This window comes from Benincasa hispida, chromosome 1 (assembly GCF_027475165.1).
Source record: "Benincasa hispida cultivar pf3 chromosome 1, pf3_genome.v1.1, whole genome shotgun sequence".
NCBI classification, from domain to species: Eukaryota; Viridiplantae; Streptophyta; class Magnoliopsida; order Cucurbitales; family Cucurbitaceae; genus Benincasa; species Benincasa hispida.
This window is the reverse complement of record NC_143478.1, coordinates 101,394,444-101,420,498: the sequence shown is the minus strand read 5'-3', so window position 1 is coordinate 101,420,498 and position 26,055 is coordinate 101,394,444. Positions and strand designations below refer to the sequence as shown.

Below are 26,055 nucleotides of genomic sequence, written 5' to 3'. Positions count from 1 at the left end.
CTAAAATTTCAGATTCTATTTCTACATTGAAAGTTCGATGAGATTTTAAGAATACAGTAAAACAAAAGGATAACAAAAAGAAAAGTTTTATCATCAAGAAGACTTATTTTTAAGAATAAAATAATATTAAACAAATGATTGTATTATTATTATTTTTTGACAGAAAACAAAAATATACAAATTAATTATTGTTGTCATCTAATATAGCAGTATTATTCAAAATTGAAAGAGATATGAAATCCAAATATTAAATTGCTTTTCATGGAACAGTTGAAATAATTGAAAAACAACACCAACTGAAAAAGACACAAATTTGAATATTTCAACCATAATTTATAAACAAACATAAATCTCTAAATTAAATCTTAAGATAGGGAACTATTATTATTATTTTAATCAAATGGTTGAATTGTTGAACAAATTCCCTTTTCCTGTCCCGACAAGATATTAGCAACTAGATTACATTAATGATGTTTTATTATTTTTGTCGGATAATCATTTTTATAATATATATTAGAATGGAATTAAAAAAGTTGCTAACCATTATTAATTAATTAACTTAATAATTTTCCTTTAATCTAGCTCTCATTTTATATTATATTATATTATTTTTTAGCATTGTCTCTCATTTTATGAACAATCAAATCGAAAAAAAAGTAAAAAAAATATTGCCTTTGCATCAGCATCAACAGAATTTATTAGTCAAGTTATACGTGAAAAAGATAAATGCACTCTTCTAAAAGGAGTAGAATAAAAATATTCGTCGAATACTCTAGTAGGAGTACTTGGGCGACCAATGCAATGGAGAGCAGTGGAAACGCACACGAATCAATTCAGGAGTAAAGGTACGTCATGACTTAGTTTTCCAATAACTCAATACGGTATGGTAAATTAGACAGTTGTTCCATAAAAATACACGAGATATGAATAAAGTAGGTGAAAATTAAATCACTTTACAAAGTAAATGTGCTTATGAACATTCTGAGTTACCTGAAAACAAAGGGTAAGATTCTGTATTTTCTTGAAGAAACAATAGGAGGGGGCCATATGGAAATCACTTTTTAAGTTGCATAAACGTAACACACCACCAGTCTCCTAAGGAGGCAGGGTGAAAATTAAAACAAAATCTATTAAACAAAGCACTTATTCTGATATGATGAAACTCGTTTCCACACACCAAGAAAGCTTTTAAAGAAACTTGTTCAAAGAAGAAGAAAAATGAGAGAATATCATTGTTACAGTGTGTATGGTATAGGAGGAATCTGATCTGACCTTGGTGGAAATCATCAGGTTTGAGCTTCTGATGGAGCCGCCGATGCAATTTTTTCGGTTACACTGCCAGAAGAATTCGAATTCATATAATCAAGGGCGACCTCTATCCTCAGGTCCACAGCTCGCTTGTACTGTAATTAGTTATCAACTTACCATTTAGAACAAAACTAAATGAAAGTGAAATATTCGAAAGCTCGAAAGCTTAGGCCCCGTTTGGTAAGCATTTGTTTTTTGGTTTTTTGTTTTGAAATTAAGCCTATAGACACTATGTCCACCTCCAAATTTTTTCTTTTGTTATCTTCTTTTTATCAATAGTTTAAAAAACAAAGCCAAATTTTAAAAATTAAAAAAAGTAGCTTTTAAAACCTTTTTTTGATTTTGGAACTTGGCTAAGAATTCAATCATTGTACTTAAGAAAGATGCAAATCATTGTAAGAAATGAGTAGGAAATAGAAAAGACAAAAAATGAAATAGTTACCAAACCAGACTTAATAATTGAAGCCTAAAAGAAACTAGAGCAAGAAAAACAATGAAGGAATGATAGCTGAAACTGTAACAAAACCAAAAAAAAAAAAAACAAAAAATGCAAACCTCAAGCATTGCGCCAGCTTTTATTTTGGATTGCATCAGACACCATTTCTTAAAATGTACACCTGTGTCCCAGTAAAAAAGAACCTTGTTTGTTAATTAGAGATCTGACTCTCATAAATGTTTTTTTTCCCTCAAAAATAAAAAAGAAATTACAGAAAATGGGAAAACCCCCCCGAAGGGAGAGGTTACAAAAGGCCTCTCCAATTGGAAGAGGAGAGAAGAGTAGCTACAGAAATGGAAAGGACAACGTTCACAAGCTTCTGAACTGGTTCCAACTTCTAATATACAATCCATAAGTGCATATAACAGTGAGCTGGAAAGATCTTGTGACTCCTAAAGTGTAATAAGAAAAGGGGTTAGGACCAGCACGATTCACCCCATGGGAGAGTCATGTTCATATGATGGATTATTTGAGTCATATAATTGACAATGTTGAAGTTCCAACCAATTTATGAAGCAATAAAGCATCTTGACTGGAGGAAAGATAAAGAAGATGAAATTGAAGCACTTGAAAAAATGGCACGTGGAGATATGGGTGGATCTTTTCAGTGATGCATCAAGCAGATGTGACTATTCAGAGATCGAAGGCCATAGTTGTTGCTAGAGGATCCACTCAATCTCATTCGATTAACTACCAAGAAACTTTTGCACCAGTTACTAAACTCAACACTATATGAATTATCTCTCTAACAACAAATCTTGATTGGGGTCTTCAACAATTAGATATTAAAAATATCTTCTTGAATGGTGATTTGGAAGAAAAGGTATACATGGATTTCCTCTAGCTGTAAAGAGAAGTTTGATCCATCAAATGATCAAATATTTGCAAACTTAAAAAATCCACTATGGACTTGCGTGATCACGTCATCCTTGACTCGGTAGATTTGCAGCTTGTTGGGCTTCTAAGTTCCTAAGTTTGCTCCTTTTGGTATTTCGTTGGAGCTATTTGGCAATTTTGATGACATAGCAGCTTCTCTACCGAGGATGAGAATCCCGGTTTCTTAATGTATTAATATGGGTTTTGGGGCTATTTTATGGATCTTTTTATGGTGCTTTCTGGGTTGGTTTGAAAATTCACATGTCTATATACTTATTTTTTTGTTAAATTATACAAAATACCCTGAACTTTTGGCTTGATTTTAATTATGCCCCGCAGTAATATCCATTCTAAGATGGAAAGCAGGACATGTTAGCTGAAGGTTGTTTCATTAGCAGATGCATAAACATAAAATCCAAATACTGTATGCTTCATGGTTCTAGCCTAAAGATAGGATACCTGTAACACTAGCATCAAAATTCAGACTTCTTAGCAGAGACAGAAGTTTGCACAAGAGTAATGAAACTTTTTTTTTCCCCCCCTTCTTTGTATGGGCTAGGATTCTCTTTATTTTGTTTCTCTTTATTTATATCTTTTATTTCACTCGCCCGTGAAGTCTGTAATTTTAAGACTCTTTTTACTTATTCAATCAAAAGTTACATTTCTTGTTTTAAAAAAAACGCAAGAACTTACCTGCTTTAATATCAATAGATGAAGAGTCTTCCGCATTCTTCTCCAACGACCACCTACAGTGGAGCTGAAACAGTAGATACAATTATTAGTCCAATTGCGTAACTTGCAGCTAAAATCCAACTAATTTAACAAATAACTAAGCCAGTCCTAATTTATGAATCATGATACTACTGGCCCCTTCTACAAATATTTACCCCTAAAGTTACTTATGTTAGAAAAGAAGGGTTAATTTATATGCTAATGGCTTAACCATCTATTCTTCTCTTTTTAGAAAAGTAAGGAAATGTATAAGCAACATATAACACCAATCTAATTAAAAACTAATAAAGACTTCTATCTATAATCAAAGCAACAAATATATCAAGAAACACCGTAAAGAAGATATGCTTGAAAAATTGATCACCTCAAAGTTTGCCCCAAATGGCACATCGTGCGCGTTTTGTACTGTCTCGAATACCTAGAAGAAAGGATATAAAACATATCAAGTACCCAAAAAAAGGTATCGGAAAAAAATTTAGTCTAATGAAATGTAAAAGAAAACCTACCAAGAGTAAAAAAAAAAAAAAAAAGGTAAATAATAAATATTTAAAACCAATTAGTGGTGTATATTTCTTTCTTGTTTTACTTTCGACTGTAAGGGACATTCATGAGATTTGTAATACATGTTACCCTTCATAGAAAAAAAATTAAACAATAAATCTCATATTTGTAACAACCTCATCTAGGAGAATTGTAATATATGTTCTTCATAAGATTAAGACATTAGATCGTTCAATTTTCATGATCATGGTTTGACTTTGGTGGATTGAAGTCCTTTTTGTAGTTAGTTCTTGGACTCCCTTATTATAGGCTTGTTTTTTTTCCTCGTATGTTTATGTTATTCTAACATTTTTCTAAATGAAAGTTCGATTTACTAAAAAAAAAATGTTATCCTTGTAATATATGTCAATTAAATGTCCTAGAGGAACTCTAAGACTTCAGAGTATTTATGAGAAGATTCACCGAAGAAAGGAAATGAGGAACAAAGCAAAATTGCAATTTCTTTTCCAAGGATGGTCAACCTTAAGAGACATAAGAATTGGTGTTTTTAAATGCACGAAACACACTAATGCTAGCCATCCGGGGACTAAGCACCATGGGCAAAAAAACTGCAGTTTCTTAAATCCGTGGTATTTTGTACATTTTTCCTCGATATTATATTCAGTTTCTTGTCAAACACCAAAATAATGGCAATGCTATCAAGAAATTACAAAAATATTAAAAGTTGATTGCAGTTTGATCGCCATAAATACTTTAAGCTAAATAATAATATTAAGAAAGAAAATTAGTAGCCTAGCCATACCAAATTCTTTTTATCTTCAGATAAAACTACATGTTGATACTCCGTCATCGCTGTGTCTGGTGGGCACATGGGGCTATGACACAGGGATCTATATGTAAGCTCTCTGACTTGACCTTCATATTCATCTGCAGCATGCCACTGTCCCATCTGAATATAGCAAAATTAAATGTGAGGCATTAGAAATGCAATCAACGGAAGCCCAAAGATGCTCTTGCTCCATTAACGTTTACTTCATTGATTGGCAAAATATTTCACGATGGAGAAAGTATGTAAGTAAGATAATGGCCCCTCTCTGACCCCAGGGTAGGAAAGATGTACTTTTTATTTTTATTTTTAATAATTGCAATGAGGTTAAATTAATTCAGTTTTAATTAAAAATAATTGCAATGAACCAAACAAGTTTAAGGAGAAAATTTAAAGTTTCTATGCTTCAAGCTGAAATAATATGAAAGTCAATGTAATGAATGAAACCAGCATGTAGGTTTAATGAACAACCAAACACTTTGTGTAATTAACAGATCAAATCATTTAGTATTAGTATGTAGTAACCAACTAGAAAAGGTTCAAAACAACTGTAGGAGGGAGAGTCAGGATTGACGATTAAGTTCCAAGGAAAGTAACAGATCTATCATTTCTTTTTATAGAAACCTAACTTTCATTGAGAACATATAACCTATACTTACAGTAGTAGCACAATCCAAAGCATAACCATTCTGGCTCAGGAAGTTACAAGTTCCAGAAAAAAAAGAGTGAGTTTCCTACTTACAACTAGATTTGTATCTTTCCGTCTCAAAACAAAAGCACTTGTGTAACCTGATCCATCACTCAACAGCGTAGTAAAGAACTGCTCGGGAGAGCACGGAAAAACACCCTGAAAAAGAAAATGGCAACAGAGACCAAGCTCATTATAGGATTATGGTTTTTTTCAAGGGCTAGATGGTAAAAATTGATACGTACATTGTGTATGCTTGCAAGAACCTCCTCTTTAAGGAATGCCTGAGTATTTTTACTTTTGGGCAAATGATCATTGGGCAAATGATCAGCGGTGATCTTTTCCTTACTTTCACTTACTCTGACAGAGCTACTATGTGCACGTAATGCTGACTCAGCCTTCTCCTGAAATGAATAAAATTAACAATTGCCTTCTTCCATTCATTAAAAATGAAATTTACATAAATCCAAAAAAGGAAGAAAAAACATATACTACCACCAGGCCTCAAGAACTAATCATCCCTACAATTGACTTCCCATATTACTAGACTTTACAAGAGTTTAACATATTTCAAAAGGAAAAGATTTTTTTTATGAATATAAATTTTTAACAAGATACAAAACTAGAATATAGATTATTACTCAAAGGAAAGATAAATGCATCCCAATTCAAATAAATATATTGTAAAGAGAATGAAGCAGAGGCCTTAGAAAGAAATCATAAGACCAAGACTTATTTGGATCAGTTACATAAGTAACCTGCTTAGGTGAGGGCAAGGATGAAAATATACATCGATATGTCGATATATCTACAAATCAAAGGTTTTTTTCCCCCTTTCTGGGTAAAAGAAACATTTCATTGATAAATGAAAGCAGGGAAAAACCCTAGAAGAAAATTACATTAGGGAACGCCAATTACTGACTGAAAAAGATAAGCTAAAATGACTTAAAGGGTGCTTAGTTTTGCACCAAGAAAAAGCAAAAAACAAAACCGATTCCATAAAAAGATTGAAAGGGGAAGATGAGTCTTTAAAAAGTCGACTGTTCCTTTTGCTCAACAACCTCTAGAAGAAAGTGCGCATGAGAGCCAACCGAACTGTTTTCTTAGTACCACCAAAAGGATGACCCACCAATAAAGAAGCCAAAGCATCAGAGATGGAATTAGGGAAAATAAAAGACCACCCAAAAGAAGACAGAACAATATCCCAAAATTTTGCAGCAAACTGGCATTGCAAAAACAAATGAATTGGAAATTCAGCATGTTGATGACACATGAGGCAACAAGAGGGAGAAATACACATATAAGGAAATCGATACTGCAAATGATCAGTAGTATTAATGCCACCCCAACTAAGCTCCCAAAGAAAAATTTTAATCTTCTTAGGGTGACGATCTTTCCAACATCGAATAAAGATCAAATAAGGCAGAATCCTTAGCACCCACCAAATCAACCATAAGAGATTTGACAGTAAAGACCATAGATGAATCTATAGGCCATATCCAAGAATTGGGGGAGGAGCACAATTTGACAGAAGCCAGGTGATGTGATAAAGAGGCCCATTCCGTAATTTCCAACTCAGTAAGATTACGTTGAAGATTTAAGTCCCATACTCTAGAGGATGAAATCCACACATTAGCCACAGTAGCCTCCGATTGGTGAACAAGGTGGTAAAGCCGTGGAAACAATGTTGAAAGGACACTGCACTAAGCCTAGAGTCATTCCAAAAAGAAGTATTAGTACCATCACCAAGCCGACAACGGATACGAGCAGCAACCAGACCAATAAATTGGCAAATAAACCTCCAAGATGCTTTATAAGATGCATGAGTGATAGGAGAAGGTCACACAAGGTCTTAATTCTACAATGGAGCCCTTAATAAAATAAAATTTGTTTTTGAGTCAATCTTCTCAGTCTTTATTGTCTCGGGGCTCTTGGCTTTTTTGTTTTATGAACAGAACAGATTCATCTAATTATGAATCCATCAGTCTTAATGCTTTATTACACTACCTTTTATGAGATGACCCATAGACCTTACATATTACATATTGGAATCATATATCATTCATATTCTTTTTCTCTCTTTCTTTCACCCTTCCATTTCGCAAGAAGGACAGAATTTTGATGCTTAAAGTTTATAATACCAAGATCCCCCTGATAATTGAGGTTGCTGAGATATCCCCCAATTCACATTATGCATGCCACCATCACCATGAAAACCCTCCCAAAAGAAATTGAACCAACTTGTCAAGGCAATTGATGATAGAGGAGGGAGCCCCGAACAAAGATAAAGTAATACGTAGGGAGATTAGAAAGGGTAGCCTGAACGAGAGTGTGTCTGCCACCTTTCGAGATATAAGCATATTTCCAATTATGAAGCTTATGCTGAATTCTCTCCACCACCGACTACAAAAAATTGACAGAATTGGAATTACCACCCAAAGGAAGCCAAGGTAAGTATGGCTAGAAACCCTTTTTGCAACCTCGAGTTCACCAAAGGAAGCCCAAGGTAAGTATGGCTAGAAACCCCTTTTGCAACCTTGAGTTCACCAACCATTCAAAATAGGAACATGAATTCCAAGGAGCTTACTCTTAGCAAAATTAATTTTCAGTCCAGATGCATATTCAAAAATATAGACAACATTAAACAAATTCTATAATGCAGGATGCTCAGCAATGGAGAACAACAATGTATCATTTGCAAATTGCAAATGATTAAGAGAAAAAGTCGAATTTCCAACAGGATGGGCAATAGTAAGACTCAGGAGCTATGATCAAGAAAACGACTCAGGTAATCAACAACTAAAATAAATAAGAAAGGGGAGAGAGGATCACCCTCTTTGATACCACGGGTTGGTATAATCTTCCCCCGAGGATAGTCATTAATAATAATAGAGTAATTAGCACTAGTGATGTAACCTCTGATTCAAGTACGCCAAAGACTACCAAAACCTTTAACCATAAGAATAAAGTCAAGAAATTCCCAATCTTATAAGCATCACTCCCGACTTCTTAGAGGAGGACCAATCATCAATGAGCTTGTTAACCATCAAAGAAGCATCAAGAATTTGCCTATTTGCCACAAAATCAAGCTGATTGGCAGCAATAGTAAAAGGGAGAAACAACTTAAGATGATTCGATGGAACATGGACCACAATCTCATAAGCACAAGGAATGAGATTGATTGGCCGATAATCCGAAACAGATTTAGAATCCACGTTATTAGAAATCAATAGCATATGTAAGTCTCATTCAGCTTAACATTAATAACCCTAAAGGAATAAAAATCCTGTATCAAAAGCATCATGTTAGATTTGATGGTGGACTAGAAGAATTTGAAAAATTCAGCCGTTGAACCATTAGAGCCAGGAATTTGCTTGTGCCAAGAGAGAGATAGCCATATAAACCTCCTCTTCCATAAAAGGACACTCCAAATCAGTGGCTTGAGAGGAGAAGATAGGACTCCATTCAAGGTTGGTTGGAAGAAAGCTTTGTTTATCATCTTTAGTAAAATGGGAGTAAAGACCCAAAAATTTAGCCTCAATGTCTTGATCAGTCAAAAGACTAGTGCCATTCCTAGAGAGTATTTCAGTTATGAACTTTTATGATGCCAAGCAACAACGATTCTGTGAAAACAACGGGTATTTTCATCCCTTTCAAGAAGCCATTTAAGCTTACATCGTTGTTGCCAATGGACATGATCTTGAACAGTCAAGTTTTCAATCTATTCTCAAAGAAAATGACGCCTAATTAATTGTTCTTTGCCAAGATGGCCTCTATCTTCCATAACATCCAACTGTGATAATTGCGTCACAAGAGAGGGAAGTTGTGATGCTTCAGAACATTGTGTAGTATTCCATTAACGAATGATAGATTTCAGACCTTGTAATTTCATCGGTAATGGGGTGAAGATTCCACCAATCCTCCACCAAAGTGCGAAAACATGGAACTTTAAGCCATGAATTTTCAAATCTAAAGGGACAAGGGCCCCAAGCGATGTTTCCCGTGGATAAAGCCAAAGGAAAGTGGTTAGAGGTAGTTCGATCCAGATGTTTGAGTGTAACAGTTCCAAATTTATGAAGACAGTTCTCTATGAGAAAGAATCGATCAGGAAGAGAGAGATATTGAGTTGGGCTAGAGCTAGACCATGTAAAATCATTCATCAAAGGAGTATCTCACAATTGGTAATTGTTGAATGCACACATACTGGAGGAGATTGCATTATCATGAGATTTTTCCCATGACCACCTTGTGACGTTGAAATCACCACCAATAACCCAATTTACACCTCTCAAACCAGCCAGATCATCAAGTTCTTGCAAAAAAAAACAGATTGATAAACATTGTCAGATGGGCCATAAATTGCTGTAAGCCAAAAGCAATAACCATCTGTCAAAGAAACATGAACAGAGATAGTAAAATGGCCTCGGATGACCTTAAGGACAGAAAAATCAAGTTCACTCCAAAGAATAAGAATACCCCTTGATGTATCACTACGTCCAGAGTCGTCCAACCAATGTATGAGGAGCTCCAAATAGATTTGATAAAAAAAGAATCAACTAATGGTAGTTTTGTTTCTTGGAGAAGAACAATACTAGGGTTATGCTGTTGTAGAAGCTTTCTAACCAAGTTCTCTTCTTCCAAGAATTTAGACCCTGAACATTCCAAGAAAAGAATTTCATTGATGGCCCGGAGTACCCTCTCTAATGGCAAGGTTGCTGATTTGTCGTAGTGGATTGACGAATAGAGGCCAAGTAATTCTCGCTGAAGTTAGGGTTTTTTGTTAACAGTGGTAGATGGCTTCTTGGTTTTATTAGAAGGAGGAATGACAGGGATTGCCATAACACATAATTCATGTTTTGACAACAATGAGGCCAAATCATTAAGGCTAAAAGGGAGGGGAGATGAGGCTTGAGGTTGCTGTTGGAAAAATGGAGGAGAGATAGGAGAAGGTGAACCATTTGTCAGGGTGGAAGAGTTCAATATTACATCAATAGGAGATGAGGATTCATGGTCAGGGCCTTAGGTCGAAGCGTACAATATCGATATTAAATATCCACGGATATCTTCTATATCTTTAATAAATGCTCGTAAAATTTAACAAATGTCTGATATTTAATCCAATATGAATGAAAATACTAATAACAAGATCTATACCTTAGTCTGATAACACAAACAATTTAATTATTAATCTAAACAAATTTTCTAAATTTTTTGACTTACAAAAATATCTGTCAATATCAACATTTTATTGATATATCCGTCAATATATCTGTAAAATTGAAATCTCAATATTGATATTGTCATCAATATTTTAATTCTTGGGTGGAGGAAGCAGATTCAAGAAATATGATAAACAAACATGTAAAACCTTCCATATAAACTACCACCAATGTGTAAAGGTTTTGCTCTTCACACCTAGATAATATAACAGTAACAAAATTAATTATTAAAGCAATGGTCAATGCTATGTTTCATTATACACTTGTCATAGCATCTCCACGAGGTACCAAGACTCAATTTGTAACGCCCCAGGCCCAGGATTCGGCACCTGATGGCCCCGGCATTCCCTTGTGTCCTCTGCGACCTGGCTATGTCATCTTTACATGCCTTGAATGCTTCTCGAAGTGGAAGTTGTCCCCAAAAACCAACACAGGTCTCTTCAGCATGCTTTGTCCTCACTCACATGCATCCTAGGAAAATTCCCAAGAGGTCACCCAACATAGGATTGCTCCAAGCTAAGCACGCTTAACTTTGGAGTTTTTTTCATTCGGATGTGATATCGTTTCATTCATGTACCCTTCCGGAACTTGGGTCGTTACATGCCTACCAGCTTCCCCTTGGTTCGTCCCCAGACCACATCTTACTGGGAGAGGTTCCTCTCTGATATCATCTGTAATGCCCCAGGCCCAAGATTCGGAATCCGGATTTGGCACCTGATGGCCTCGGCATTCCCCTGCAACCTGGCTATCTCGTCCTTACGTGCCTTGAATACTTCTCAAAGTGGAAGTTGTCTCCACAAACCAACAGAGGTCATTTCAACATGTTTTGTCCTCACTCACATGCGTCCTAGGAAAATTCCCAGGGATTGCTCCAAGCTAAGTATGCTTAATTTTGGAGTTCTTTTGATTGAGCTACCGAAAAGGAAGGTGTACCTTGTTGGTATAGGTAGTAACTTTCAATTCTTTTAAGCATTTCTTAACCATACTTTTATGTCCTCAGGATCCCTCTCATTCGGATGTGATATCGGTTCATTCATGTACCCATCTTGAACTCGGGTCGTTACACAATTTACCAACATATATTTAAGAGAATAAATCTGTTTAGATTACTAGAACATCTCAAGATTTATATGCTTAAGTCAGGTTCTGATGGTCCTTAATTTCCAAGTTTGATGTCTTCCTAACAACAAATAAAACGGCATTCTGATAACAAAAAATAATAATAAATAAATAAATAAAACGCACACAACTAAACAAATAGAACTGCATTGAATTCAATGGAAATTGAACAGGAAATATCTTTCAAGAAATATCTTCAACGGAAAGAAAAACATAAGAAACATGCCTTCTTCTCAGCTTCCAACATTTCACGGAAGTTCTTCACTGAGCGCTGTAAAGCTCTAACTACATGGTTCCTATTCCAAAATGATGCAAATTTATATCTCACTTTACCTGGAAATGGAATAAGAAAGTGAGGAAAGATATTGAAGCATCTAAGCGCATCAAGATCAAGATTTACAAATGAAAGTCACATTTCATGAACTAATAATTTTTCCGTAAATCACAGTCAAACCACCACCAGGAAGCTTAAAAATTAGGAACAATAATTTCATCAAAGAAATTTGGAAATTGACAAGCTTGAAATATGTGTTTTCAACTCATATTTTGTGACATAACAAGTGTCCTGTCAAGTATAGAAAGGTACTGACCATCAGGACTTCCCAATGGAGGTACGCCATGCCCACCAGCACCCATACGAAGAATAATTGTTACAGCAGGATTGATAAATGCATGTTGAGTTCTTCGTATCTTCAATCAAAAGAAATTCCATTATATACACACAAGAATTTTCACAAGAAAAAAGCAAAATTAGTATGGAGAGAGAGAGGGAGACAGAAAATACTTCATCAATATCTCCTAGTGGTATAACCACCTGTCAAGAAAAAAGAAAATAAACATAATATGAAACAACAAATCTAATTTTAAAAAAATGTTTGATTTAAGACTAGAAACTGCCATCAAACAAAAAAATTAATCAAACATTCCTAACCTTCATTTGCTTGGAGAAGATGTTAGAGTGGAAGCAAATGTGCCAAGAAGAGACATACATACGACCATGGTACAAGAATGATCTCTCAAGAGCACAAGAAAAACTATGCTCAACAATCTGAAGGAAAATGATCTCCTTTAGGTATTCTCAAGAAGTAACAGAAACTCTAAGGCCTTGTTTGGTAACCATTTTGTTTTTTATTATTGAAAATTAAGCCTATTTTCTCCCTAATTTTTACAATGATTTGCATCTTTCTTAAGTACAATGGTTGAATTCTTAATCAAATTCCAAAAACAAAAACAATTTTTTTTAAAAGCTACTTTTTTAGTTTTCAAAATTTGGCTTGGTTTTTTAAACCATTGGTAAAAAGTATATAACAAAGGAAGAAATTGGAGGTGGAAGTAGTGTCTATAGGCTTAATTTTCAAAAACAAAAAACAAAAACCAAATGGTTACCAAAGGAGGCCTAAATATTTTAGTAATTTTGAAAATTAAAAGGAATATCAGTACAATCATTTTCAAAACAATGATGGTTTTAAGAAACTAGCCTCATCAGGTAGAAGCTCAAAGATTGTCTGGAGAGGCCCTGGCTTTTGATGAACCACTGTCAGCTCTGGTTTGTCTAAAGAAATTCTTCTTCGAGCATTTGCTCCCGCATAAGCATTAACTGTGCTGGAAGACAGTTACTAAAATCTATAAATACAAAGTTCATATATTTTTAATCATAAAAAGAAACCACCATTTGTTAGTAACGCATCTAAAAGAGTGACATTCAAGAGTCAATAGTAAGACTTTTTTTCTGAAACAAGAAACCAAAGAATTTCAGAAATAGTGAAAGAAACTAATGCCCCAAACATACAAAAACTTCACCGAAGAAATAAAAAAACAAATAAGAAGGAACAGAAAGGGATTAATAACTCAAATAAAGATAAATCCTCCATGAAGAACCAAAAATAATCCTAACAAAACAGTAAAATAAAGGTCAAGAGTGACGAGCTTTGAGCAAACGAGACCGAAGGAGGGGGGAGCCAAGGGAAACTGAAGAACAATAATCTCGGGAAATGAAGATGCCCAACCACACTAAACACCAAAGTATAAGCCCCCAAAGACTTCCAAAAAAAAGCTTCAACTGATAAACTTTGAACATCAAAACAAATCTGCCCTTCCTAAGGACATTGTCAGTGCCCTCTCATACACACTCACTGGACATCTCTTTACCAAACAATGCATCTGATTCGTGCTTTCTTATGGATGACATGGAAGGAGAGAATCAAGCACCTTTTCAATGATAAGGGAAGCTCTTTTGATTGCTATTTGAACTCATTATACTTGGTGTAAATGCACATCTTTCTTTAATTCATACACCCTTTCTTCCCTTTTGACCAATTGGAGAATTCTTATGTAACTCCTTTGGCCTGGGCGTTGGCCCCCTTTTGTAAATTTCATACGTCAATGAAATTTGTTTCTTAACAAAAAAAAAATAATAATTAAAAAAAATTGCAAAAGATGTTCAAGACAATACTAAAATAACAAACCCCAAAGCCTCTGAAATACTAAAAAGAACTATACACTGAATTACAATCATTAAAGACCAATGACACACAATTTGATCTTAATTTGTGGTGATTGAGGCGTGATTTCTTTCATCTATAATCCACAAACTGATTAAGGAATGAAATTTGGGAGGAACTGAAGGGTACTTAACAACTAATGCTATGGAGTTCAAAACTTCAACTAAATTCCTTCTATCATCAACCAAAGAAAGACTTTCAAATGCTTCTACAAAAGAGTTTTTGATAGGAGGTTCTTCCATCCTAAATCAACTAAGTGTGCATCAGCTTCCTCACTGCTCAAACTTTGGTTAAGTAGTTGATCCTGGAGGAGTGATCCCTGAATGGACGTATGAGTTAGAAGGTTTTGAAAGAGAGACAGTTGTAACTTTGGTGAGGAAGTGACGAACTGAACACAAATTTCTTCCAAAATATCTGGATTAATCTCTGAATTATAAGGGGCAGTCTTCCGAGTATAATGGAGAGGGTAAGCTTCAATCATTCTATTTTTCATAATATTAATACTATTTGAATTCATCACATAAGTGGTAGTTGTAAGGTCCATCACATAAGTGGTAGTTGTAAGGTCCACTATTAGCATATTTCTTTTACTTATTGAAAATAGTTCCCCTTTTGGAACCGTGGTAAACATTCATTAGTCTCCCTCTTCTTAGTTTGCCCTCTGTAAGATTAGCTTTCCATTCTTGTTTAGGCTTATAATCATTACAATTAGGGTCATTAACTTACTAATTTGATTAATGAAGGTGAGATTGCAAATTTTTGCAAACATCAAAGTATAAGAGGACTGAAACTGAAAGCCCATTAAAAATTATACACATCTGAGGAACTTCCATGGCCTAAATCGGCACACACTTGGATGCAGCTAGAAGGTGCAAGCTGTGACAATTCCTTGAACCCAAATGGAAATTGAAATCGGACTTAGAAGGAGATGAAAACAGCAGGTTTTTACGTCGTTTAATGTCGTACAAGAGAATGAAAAACACCACTGTGTAGCTCCTATTATGATCAGGGGTGAGTTTGTCTTTCTTAGGAGTGAAATTGGTTACTGATTTAGATATTGAAGCCAAATTTCTTGATTTCTACAAGAGGTTATACACTAGAAAACATGGGGATGGGACAATGCCCCACTTAAAAGAGATTTGGTTTAATCATCCAAGTTTTGGTTCAAGCCCGGTTTGGTTTAATCATCCAAGTTTTGGTTCAAGCCCGGTTTGGTTTAATCATCCAAGTTTTGGTTTGGTTTATTCATTCTTGTTTGGTTCAGTTTTGTTCCTCGGCTCATTTGATTTGGTTTGTTTGATTGCTTTGGTTCACTTTGCGTTTGTGGATTTATGTTTCGTTTTCAAATTGGTTGTTCAAGGGTTTTGTTGTAGATCTCTCTATGAGGATCTTTGTTTTCAGTCCAGACGTTCTTCATAGGTTTTGTAATCGATCTCTCTATGAGGATCTTTATTTTCAGCCCAAAAGTTTGTTTCCGTTCTTCATGGGTTTATGTTTCCAGCCTACTTCGTGTTTTTGTTCTTCATGGGTTTCTATTTCAATCCCAAATTTGTTGATTTATTTTGAAAGTTATCTTCACAAACTCAAGTTGTTCGTCAATCTACCACCTTCAGTTTGAGGAGGGTGTTAAAAGGAAATTAGGGTTTATTACTAATTATTATTTTCAATTATTTTTTTTTTTTTGGATATTTTCCATCTATATATTTTTATTTAGTGGTATCTTGATGTCTATTTATTCACCTTGTAAAAAATTAAATATGTATCCTGATTATTCAATAATATACAAATTTAACAAGTGGGGTGCATGGTTGGCCACATATTTAGGATTGCCTCTCAAGGGCAATCTCTGTACTTGTGCTCTCTCGGAGCCTATTGTTGAGAAGGTTGTTAGGAGGCTCGATTATTGAAAAGATCCTATATTTCCAAGGGAGGTTGGCTCACTTTAAGCCATGCTGCTCTCCAACCTCCTGCCTATTATAGATCCATGTTTTTATCACCCATCCAAAGTTGCTCACGCTATTGAAAGACATTACAGAAACATTATCTGGCATGGAAGTCAGGGAAAAGGTAGAAATCCATCTCATTAGGTAGCAAACAGTCAACCTACCAAAAGTTGAAGGGGGGGAGTTTTACATGGAAAAAGTCACATGTGGAGACGGAGTATAGCTGACAACAATGATACCTCTCATTTTAGCAACAAACTAGGCACTTATTCTCTCCACTTCTCCAAAGGATCATGGAAGTACGTATGGTGGCTTCAAGACACTTTTTTTCTTTAAATAATGTTGCATTTGTGATTGGTAATGGCAGCTCTACATGCTTTTGGACTGATCAGTGGCTTGGAGTTTTCCTCCAAACATGGCCTTCCCTAGACTTTTTACTTTATCTCTAAGAAAAATGGAACCATGGCTGATTTATGGAATAGGGAATCAACTTGCTGGGACTTGGGCATTAGAAGAAACCTCATGGACAACGAGATTGAGTGGATTGGCCTCTCAGCCTTTGTCCCTAATTTGCACAAGGGTTTTTATTCATCCCTGTCGGGAGGGTCTATCAATACAACACGTGTTTTACAAATGAGATATCCTTGGTTTTCTTCATCCTCTAGTTGGTGTATCCTATTGAAACATAATAGTGGATTAGCGATGCATATTTTTACACAATTCACGTTCAACTGAATCATTGCCTCGCTAGGAGATCCTCCAACTCTATTAGACTCTGTTCATGTTGGGCATCCAGATTGTAAAGAAAAAGAAATCTTATGGCTAACCTTCACACAGGCCTTTTTCTAGTTGATATGGTTGGAAAAGAATGATCGCATCTTGAGGATAAGGAAATGGATTTTGATTCCTTCTTTGATCATTTAACTTTTATTGTTCTACTTGGTGTAAATTCTCCCCTCTTTTTAATAGCTACAGTATCACATCACTCACTACCATTAAAATCATTTTTTTAATCCACTGGCTTTCCTCCCTTCTGTCATTTCATTTATTCAATGAAATGATTATCAACATTTCTCATAAAACACATAAAGTCAGAAAGCCATTCTTTGATTTGAACCAAATAAAAAGCCTTCCATTCTCAAATAAAAAGAGAATATAAGATATCCTACTGTCATGCAATTTCTTAATGGAATTATATGCCAGCAGTTGTATGTATCGTTTGCAGGTGCGGCTAACTGTCGTGAGATAATTATATGATTTTGCAAAGTAAAAGAGGCCCAGACCAATTCAAACAAAAAATAAATAGAAGCCTAGTTCCAATAAAGGAAATCCATGGACCATATTCCTCACCAACCTGAGTTTTGTTCACATCTCAAATGAATCAACATGACGAGATAACACAAGTTATTAGAAGAAGAAGAAGAAGAAGATTAAAGTACAAAATGTACCTTCCGGCATTCACTGGCAATTTTATAGTTTTAATGTGGAGACAAACCTAAAAATTTCATGTACAAATTTAGTAAGTCTTCTTAGGGAAAGGGAAGCATGCATACTAGAAAAAAGTAAATAATAAAACAAAAAGAAGCAAAAAACTTATGAATGAGAACCTGCCCAGAAGGACTATCCAATGAGTACCACACAGCACCTGTGTGGCCTTCACTTTCAACTGTAACAGTAACAGAACCAAGAACAGCACTTTTCCAAACTATATCCCAATCATAAATTGTAACATTAATCTGTTAGATAAGGGGAAAAGGTTATATAAGTGACATGTAAATTAGATATACAACTTTGAACTTTGACAGAAGCAATGGAAACAAGTATGTATGATGTAAGAAGAATAGGGGTTAATTGGGTAATTAAGTAATATTCTAGGTTAATTTCCTTTTTACCCCCACTTGTAGTAAAACACTACAAATAGGAACTCTCCCCTCTTGTATGAAATACATTATTCATTCTAATAAAAGATCAACAATCTTGATTCTTGTTAATTTATCTTGGTTAGGCTTCCTAAAGGAGATAAAAGGAGAATTCTCTCCAAGAATCAAGATTGTTGATCTTTTATTAGAATGAATAATGTATTTCATACAAGAGGGGAGAGTTCCTATTTATAGAGTTTTACTACAAGTGGGGGTGAAAAGGAAATTAACCTAGAATATTAGCTAATTACCCAATTAACCCCTATTCTTCCTACATCATACTACCCCACCAAAAAGAAAACTTGCCCTCGAGTTTTAAAAAGAAAAAAATTATGAAACAAACAAGGAATGAAATAAACTTGCTCAACAGAGTATGACCAAACCAACCTCCTACATTTTGAACAAAAATATTATGATCAAAGGTATAAATTCGAGACAAAAAATCTAATATTACCACCAAAAGATGAACTTATCCATCGGGCATATACCCAAAAAAAGATGTTTTCTTCAAGCTCATTCAAAACCGTATTCAAAGGACCAATCACTAAAAAATCACATTCCAAGGAAAATCATTCAAAAATCAGATCTTCTTTATCATTCGCTTCAAGTTCTTTGACAATTTGGTGATCCATTTCCTCCGCAATCAGTGTGTCGTTGTTCTTGTTTGATTTTTGCTCGGTGTTTGATGCTTCTTTTTCATCTTCTTTGTTGGATTTTTCTTCTTCATTTGAAATTATTTCCAAATCAACATCTTCAAATTCTTATTTTTCTTCAAGTTTATCTTCAAGATTTTCTATTTGAAAATTTTCCAATCATGATTTTTTTGTTTTTCTTCGGTATATGAAACCAATCCGTTTTTGAACTCTTGCAAATGAATTGATAGTTGATCAATATGTTGAGTCATTTTCTCCAATGAATGTTGGATTTCTTTTGTTGTTTTCTTTATTTCCTCCAATGCTATAGGATCAAAGTAGTCATTTTGTTGGATTCTTGAATATGTTTTAATCTCATGATGGGTATAGGGCTCATCCATTGATTCTCTTGTATCAACCTTTCTTGATCGTGTTTCATAACCAAAAGAGTAATTTTGAGTCTTGAACGTTTTTCTTGGGCTGTAAAAATCCATTCTTGATGGTTCTTGATGATTCTTTAATTCATCTAATTTCCAATCTTTACGTTGATATCTTGAAAAATGGGTTTGATTGGATCTTTGGGCCTTTTTCCGATATTTTCGCCTTCTTATTCCGTCCTAAACTGCTCTTGATACATCATCAAAATCACTAGAATCACTAGAATCAAACTTCCAATGTGGATAATGATAGGTTATTTGAGAAAATCAAGCATGGGCAAAATTATTATGTTAAAATTCTTCTTTGGAATCATTTGAGTCAAAATTCTAGGATTCTTTTGATAAGTAAATTTGATTTTCTTGCCCATACCAATTGTTGTATTTTTTCTTGGATGCCTTCTTTGGTTGGTAATGGTCTATTCTTGCAAAATCTTGAAAAATCTTTGGTTTCTTCTTTATTTCTTGGAATTTCAAGGATTTCCCCTAATGAGATGTGTGTTGTTTGGCAATGAGCACAACTCACGAAGCTCCCTCTTGTGATCAACATCGCCAAGAGTTTCACGGTCTTCTATTAGAGGCAGTCAATCTTGGCCCAGGCGGTCGCTCTGATACCAATTGATGTAGCCTAAAGGAGATAAAAGGAGAATTCTCTCCAAGAATCAAGATTGTTGATCTTTTACTAGAATGAATAATGTATTTCATACCAGAGGGGAGAGTTCCTATTTATAGAGTTTTACTACAAGTGGGGGTAAAAGGGAAATTAACCTAAAATATTACCTAATTACCCAATTAACCCCTATTCTTCTTACATCAATGTATTTTAGTGTGTTTGCTCTATGATGCGGGCAATCCTAAATCATATGTTCACCGAATTAACTTGCAATTTGTTTAATAAATATCCTCTGAGTTTCCACGGAGTAGAGAAGATCAAGGGGTGGCAAAAGAGTTGGCAAGGTCAGCAGTAAGGACTAACTGTTGGGTTGGATAGTATCTAGGACAGAGATGAGCCAGGTGTAACACTAAATGTAATCTAAACTAGCTCTTAAGTATGCCAGTAGAGGTGGTCAGGCAAAGTTGTTTGAGTCATCGGCACAGGTTTGTAATTTTTATATTATTAATAGTTAGTTTTTAGTAAAGTATCTAAGACATGCATGATATATCAAATAATTATAAGTCACACGTTAAATAGATGGTTAACATAGGTTGTTTTATTCTTTTGCCCGTTTTGAAATATATTTTCTCGTTTCCTATCACAAAAAAAAAAAAAAAAAAACTGAAAAGTATCATTTTAGCATTAGTCCCTTTTCATTATTTCAATGAAAAATTCTTGTTTCTTGTTCAAGAGAGAAAAAAATACGGTTGAAAGTCTGTAATTATAATTTATTTATTTGATAATAAGTCCATTTAACGGGTGAAGTTTGAGAGAAGCAATCTATGTTAACCATCTACATTAACCACTATGGGTGGGCCTATTATATTATTAATAGTTAGTTTTCAGTATATATGTAACTAAAGATAGAGAAGGTATTAAAAGCAATTCAAATTGATCAAGAACTTGCACAAGTAACTTGTCCCAATTAGTGTAGTTTTTACATTCATTCAGTTCAAGGATTTCGCGTGTGTGTGTGGAGCTCTAGTATATCGAATGGTTTAGAGTTTCTTTATATACATAACCTATTCCCTCTAAGTTTATTTACCTTTTTACTAGTTTAATGACCATTAGGCCCACCCATAGTGGTTAATGTAGATGGTTAACATAGATTGCTTCTCTCAAACTTCACTCACTCTGTTAAAAACTTAGAATATAGATCCCTCAGACCAGTCCAAAAAACCAATTCTTTAGATCCTAGCAATAATGACAGTATCTCAATTTTCAGTCGGATCCTAACAATGATGACAGTATCTCTAATAGCAGCAAAGCTACCTGCACAGGAAGCTCATCAACGGAAAAATTGAACTCCTCTCCCCACATGGGATTCCTTGAACCAGGAATCATTGAACTGCACCAAGCAAGTACTTTAATGCAAGCATTGAAGGAAAAGGAAGCGAAAGTTACACAATCTCGATACATTAATAGAAAAGTTTTCATAAAAACCACAATAAGTATGATGAGGACAAAGTAGACATGAAAATGTTAAAAAAATTTGAACTCTGAAAAACTTTATTCATAAGGTACACTTTGAATGAAGCAAAAAATTAAACAGCAGGTGGCAATGAGAAAACGTTCTGATTTCCAAAAAATAATAACAATAATAATAACAGGGGGTTCATACAGAATAGTGGTTTTCATATATTCAGGAAACTGGTGAGGGAGATAATTAGAAGACAATAGAAAAATAGAACAGTATGAGAGTAGCACACAGGACTGAGCACGAGGATGGAAACCAAAATTTTCAATAATATAGAACCTAGTTACAAACAAACTATAAAACGGAGCTGGAGATGCAAGTATACTTCTACATCTATTAGAGGTAAAGAAGATCAAATATATATTATAAAGAAAACATCTACATTGGTGTGAGCCATCCTGGTGAAGTTCAAAAATAAAACCATGGGAGTTTATGCTCAAGGGAGATGACACAATACCATTGGCTATATCAAGAGACTCTCGTCTTATCATATGGTATCAAAGACAAGAATCAAGCATAAGCTATGTGAATTGTACATTTGGAAGTTGAGTAAGAGTATAAGAGAAGTGACTCCTACTGAATTAACATTAATTCAAGATCAATACTTGAATTTTCAACAAATCAAGGATTCAATGATCTACTGAATTGGCGCTTCAATGAGCTTAAAAAGACATCTTTTGTTCAAGTTTTTAAATTCTTTATTAGCTTCTAAGCAAAATTCCCAACTTCATTATCTTTAAGCTTGAGGACAAGTTATAATTCAAAAGGGAGGGACTCGATGAAGTGTGGTGAAAATGATGCCAGGGGGCTGATGTGATTTCGAACAAGAACGAATACTGCACAGAAGAGTAACACCCTTGTACCTTTTAGGCACCAGTAGTCAACCATTTTCTTATTGCTTATCTTAAAGGGACCATACTGACCCTCATTTGAGCCTATGGGAGAAAATCAGGTAAAGAAAACTTTGAGTCAGGCTATTTGACAGGGAAATTCACGAATTGCAAGGTTTTATTTCACAACATGCTTTGGTCCTACGTGTCTTTAAATGGTCTTCTAGCAATAGAAAAAACCATGTCCTTCCTGGAGACCCAATTATGAGAGATAAATTGAACAAGTGTTTCCACCTTTAGCAATGACTTGATACAAAGCGTGCAGCTCAACAATGATCATTAATTCAAGACCAAAATATCCTGAGTATTTTTCTAACCAAACAAACAATTGTAAATAAAGTCTGCCAACATTTAGCTTTTGTCATATTAGGCTTTGTATTAATACCATGAAAAAAGTCTTTACCATGATACTTTTACTTCTCATTTTGGGCAATTAGCAATAATTTTTTTACTATTTCTCATGGAATTTGACACTTTTACTAAATAAGCGATCTTGCTCAATGACTGTCACTTATTCTAGTTAATATTAGTGGTGGCCCATAAGGTACAAAATCAACTAACATACTACTGGGGATCCATCTAGAAATTTATTATAGAATCATTGAAAAATGATTCATTTCATAAGAATGAAAAGATTTAATAATTTTGGAATCTTATACTGCACTGCTGCAAATTTTTAAATTTTTAGTTTGAGTGGTTAGCTTACTTCATAGGTTAACATCCTAATTTAAATAAATAAAGGTGAATCTCTTATATTTTCAAGCTTATACGAACAACAATAAAGATTATCAAATGAGCATTCTTGGAGTAAAAACTCTGATGCTAGTTTGCATCCCCATCCACTGTTCATCTAACATTAGCATAATAAAAATGTAAAATATTGATCCAACTTTCTTCATTAATCAAATCATATCCAGGTGAGAAAACTGATTTACAATCCGACTATTAGGTACGGCTCACATCCCCACTAAACCATCAACTATTCTCAAAGGTTAAAATTTCAGAAAAGGATCAACATGAAAATAACCTGAAGCGCTTTTCTGTACCACAGGTAATGATAGCATAAGGATCAGAAGTGCCATTCAAGTTTGCAGCTATAAGATTCTTTGCAGCCAACAATTCCAACTGAAAAATCAAACGCATTGAAATAACAAAAATGAAGCCGTATTATGTAATTGAGGACAAAAGTACAAGATCTGATTTGAACATTTGTACAAAATTTGATTTGAACATTTGACAAAAGCAATGCCAGTCTTCATCCACACAATAAGAACCAGAGCAAACCATTTGATGACCAACATACCTTAATTAGATAAGCAGAATTAGTTTGAAGGTCTCTTAAATGACCAGGGGGAATCTACAAAATAATTGCAAAACTGCACGTCAGAAGAGTTACATATTACTCTTATGGAAAAATATCTATCTAACATTTTCTAAGACAAGCAATATAACATTGCAACAGAGCGGCTAAATGCTTCCTTTTTATCAGTTCCAAAATTGAACCAGAAAAGTGAAAAGATTAGGCCCTTGGATAACGACTTCCTATTTAGTTTTTTGTTTTTGAAAACTGTGCTTGTTTTTCTCACAATTTCTTTAATTTGGTTTTCATCACTCTTAAAAGAAAGATTTCATTCTTAGCCAAATTCTAAAAACAAAAACTACTTTTAAAAAGCACCTTAAATAGTTTTCAAACTAACTTAGATTTATTTTTATATATATTTTAAGAAACATACAGACTACCCCTCCCCCCACACAACTAACAAAAGAGTCTCCAATTGTTAATAATCATTAAAAGACTAATTACAAAAGAATTCAATATGATTTGCATACCACCAAGAGGCACTATGTTGAACTAAAAGCCAAAAAGAATCAAAACTTGGCTTAGAGTTTGGAATCACTCTTAGAAAATAGATGACAAAACAAGGGAACTCACATGTGGGAGTAGTATTTATAAGCTTATTTTTCAAAAACTAGTTACTAAATCGATATATAAAAAAGTTCTGCATTCTTATTTCACATTATTCATAAGTATATTCATACAATAGCGATTTTTATCTGCAAACATTATTTATCAAAAAAAAAAAAAAAAAGAGAGGATAAAACCCAAAGATTGCAGAAAACATCCAATTTTACCGGTAACATTCGTCGGCTATGTAAGCAAACCTATTGGTATGAAGCACAGGTTAAGTTACAGAGAACCCAAGTTTTCAACATTAATGACTAATTCCTCAGGCCAGCATTTACTGAATTGTCTGTTACACCACTGACTTGTACTTATAAGAAGACTCGACTTTTCCAACTTCAATGGTATCATGTAATAAAATTTCAAATTAGACTGGTAGACAGATCCATTTGACCAGTTTTGATGGTATCAGGTAACAAAATTTCAAAATTACAAATGAACTCGTAGGACTAACATACAGGAAGTCAGAATGCCCAAACCCATTAGAATACGAGAATTAAAAACAAAACACACACAGAGTAGCAACAAGAGGCTAGACTTTAATCCACGAGATAATAGCTTAAACCCCGAAAGTTCAAAGGATCATATCAGGAATCTACCAAATAGCAGAGAACTAAAGATTGAGAATCAGAAATCAGTTCCTTAAACTAACATGAATATATATATATATATATGTAAAGTTGCGAATCAAAAAACGGTTGAATGTGAAGTAATCTCTTAAACCAGTAAAATCCCCCAATAAATAAAAACAATTCGCCTTCAAAACCCAATTCCAGAACCCAATAAAATGATTTCATCATAAACTGAAACATGAACTTATACAAGTTATGCAAGAAACTACTCGATCAAAGCCAACAGCAAAACGAACCCGCATTCAAATATTAATACGTACACCAATCAATAGAAAACATAAACAATTCAAACAGAAAATACATTACAGCCAAAAATAAAGAAAAAGACAACCTTGTCCTTAACGTGAATACCATCCCCAGAACCATCAATCAGAGAACGATCAGCATCAAATAACCCACTCCAGTGAGCGAAAAACCAGTAAGCGAGAATCACAAAGAGAGAAGTAGCGAGAGTGATCTCGATCTCCAACCAGGAGGGGAGAAGGAAATCGAGCGCCATAGCGATCACCATTTGTGGCCTGAATTCGAAGTGGAGGAGAATTGAAGAAGTCATAGCGAATATTGACGAAGAATTGGTATTGCTGTAGACTTTGAAGAGCTCGAAAAGGTCATCTGTGTGTTCCAATGGAAGAAATTGGAACCGCCATTTCTTGAAACCTTTCCTTTTGTCTTCTTCTTCTTCTTCTTCTTCTTCTTCTTCCTCTCTTCTCTCTCTTTGTGATTAATTCTTAAAAATAAAGGGTCAAAGTTGGACCGTTGGAGGAAAAAGACCAAAATTGTAACCACTTCATGACGAAATTGCCCTTGCCGGCCAACCGTATTGTAATCGAATATGTTAGTAATTGGTAGAAATGAAGGGTGTTTTAGGTAGAGGGAATTGAATTTTCATTAATGCATGAAGAATATTTTTGTGAAGTGGAGACTGATAGATTGGTAGTTAAATGAGAGCTTTCATCTGGACAAGGACAGTCACAAGCCCACTCAATACCTTTCTTTTTCTTGTTCCTCTAAAATAAATAATAAGGGGAGGATTCGATTCGATATTCCAACGTTTCATCAATTGATTATAATCTTTTGATCATAAGCTTTTCTTTTGGCATTACCATAGAAGAGTATCTATTTAATCAATAGTGCTTATAACTTGACACAAACTACGGCTTTTCACACACAAAGTTCGAGAAATCTTATAGTCCATGACTATTCTTCCAAATCTAAAATCTTTTTTATTTGGAGGGTGTGCCTCG

The 26,055-nt window shown here is 34.5% G+C and overlaps 1 protein-coding gene across 1 annotated transcript; it reads right to left on the bottom strand.

Annotated features, from left to right (window-relative positions):
- Window positions 1-924: 924 nt before the first annotated feature.
- On the bottom strand, window positions 925-25,797 carry LOC120082742 (C2 domain-containing protein / GRAM domain-containing protein). The gene is made up of 18 exons (XM_039038030.2): window positions 25,143-25,797; window positions 23,520-23,573; window positions 23,244-23,341; window positions 21,122-21,197; window positions 17,817-17,945; window positions 17,658-17,704; window positions 13,244-13,367; window positions 12,697-12,813; window positions 12,550-12,579; window positions 12,356-12,455; window positions 11,992-12,098; window positions 5,673-5,831; window positions 5,482-5,586; window positions 4,716-4,862; window positions 3,777-3,830; window positions 3,374-3,437; window positions 1,864-1,925; window positions 925-1,403 (listed from the first exon to the last, which is right to left on the bottom strand). The coding sequence occupies exons 1-18, from the start codon at window positions 25,362-25,364 to the stop codon at window positions 1,287-1,289; spliced, it is 1,812 nt and encodes a 603-aa protein (XP_038893958.2). The 5' UTR covers window positions 25,365-25,797; the 3' UTR covers window positions 925-1,286.
- Window positions 25,798-26,055: the final 258 nt, after the last annotated feature.

What these genes read in the sequence shown, in the direction of transcription:
- LOC120082742 (XM_039038030.2), bottom strand. Translation starts at nt 25,364, where the DNA reads ATGACTTCTTCAATTCTCCTCCACTTCGAATTCAGGCCACAAATGGTG. An exon ending in TTGATGAGCTTCCTGTGCAG is followed by an intron (nt 17,946 to 21,121) that starts GTAGCTTTGCTG and finishes CTTATCTAACAG; the next exon opens with ATTAATGTTACAATTTATGA. An exon ending in CATTTGGGGCAAACTTTGAG is followed by an intron (nt 3,438 to 3,776) that starts GTGATCAATTTT and finishes CTACTGTTTCAG; the next exon opens with CTCCACTGTAGGTGGTCGTT.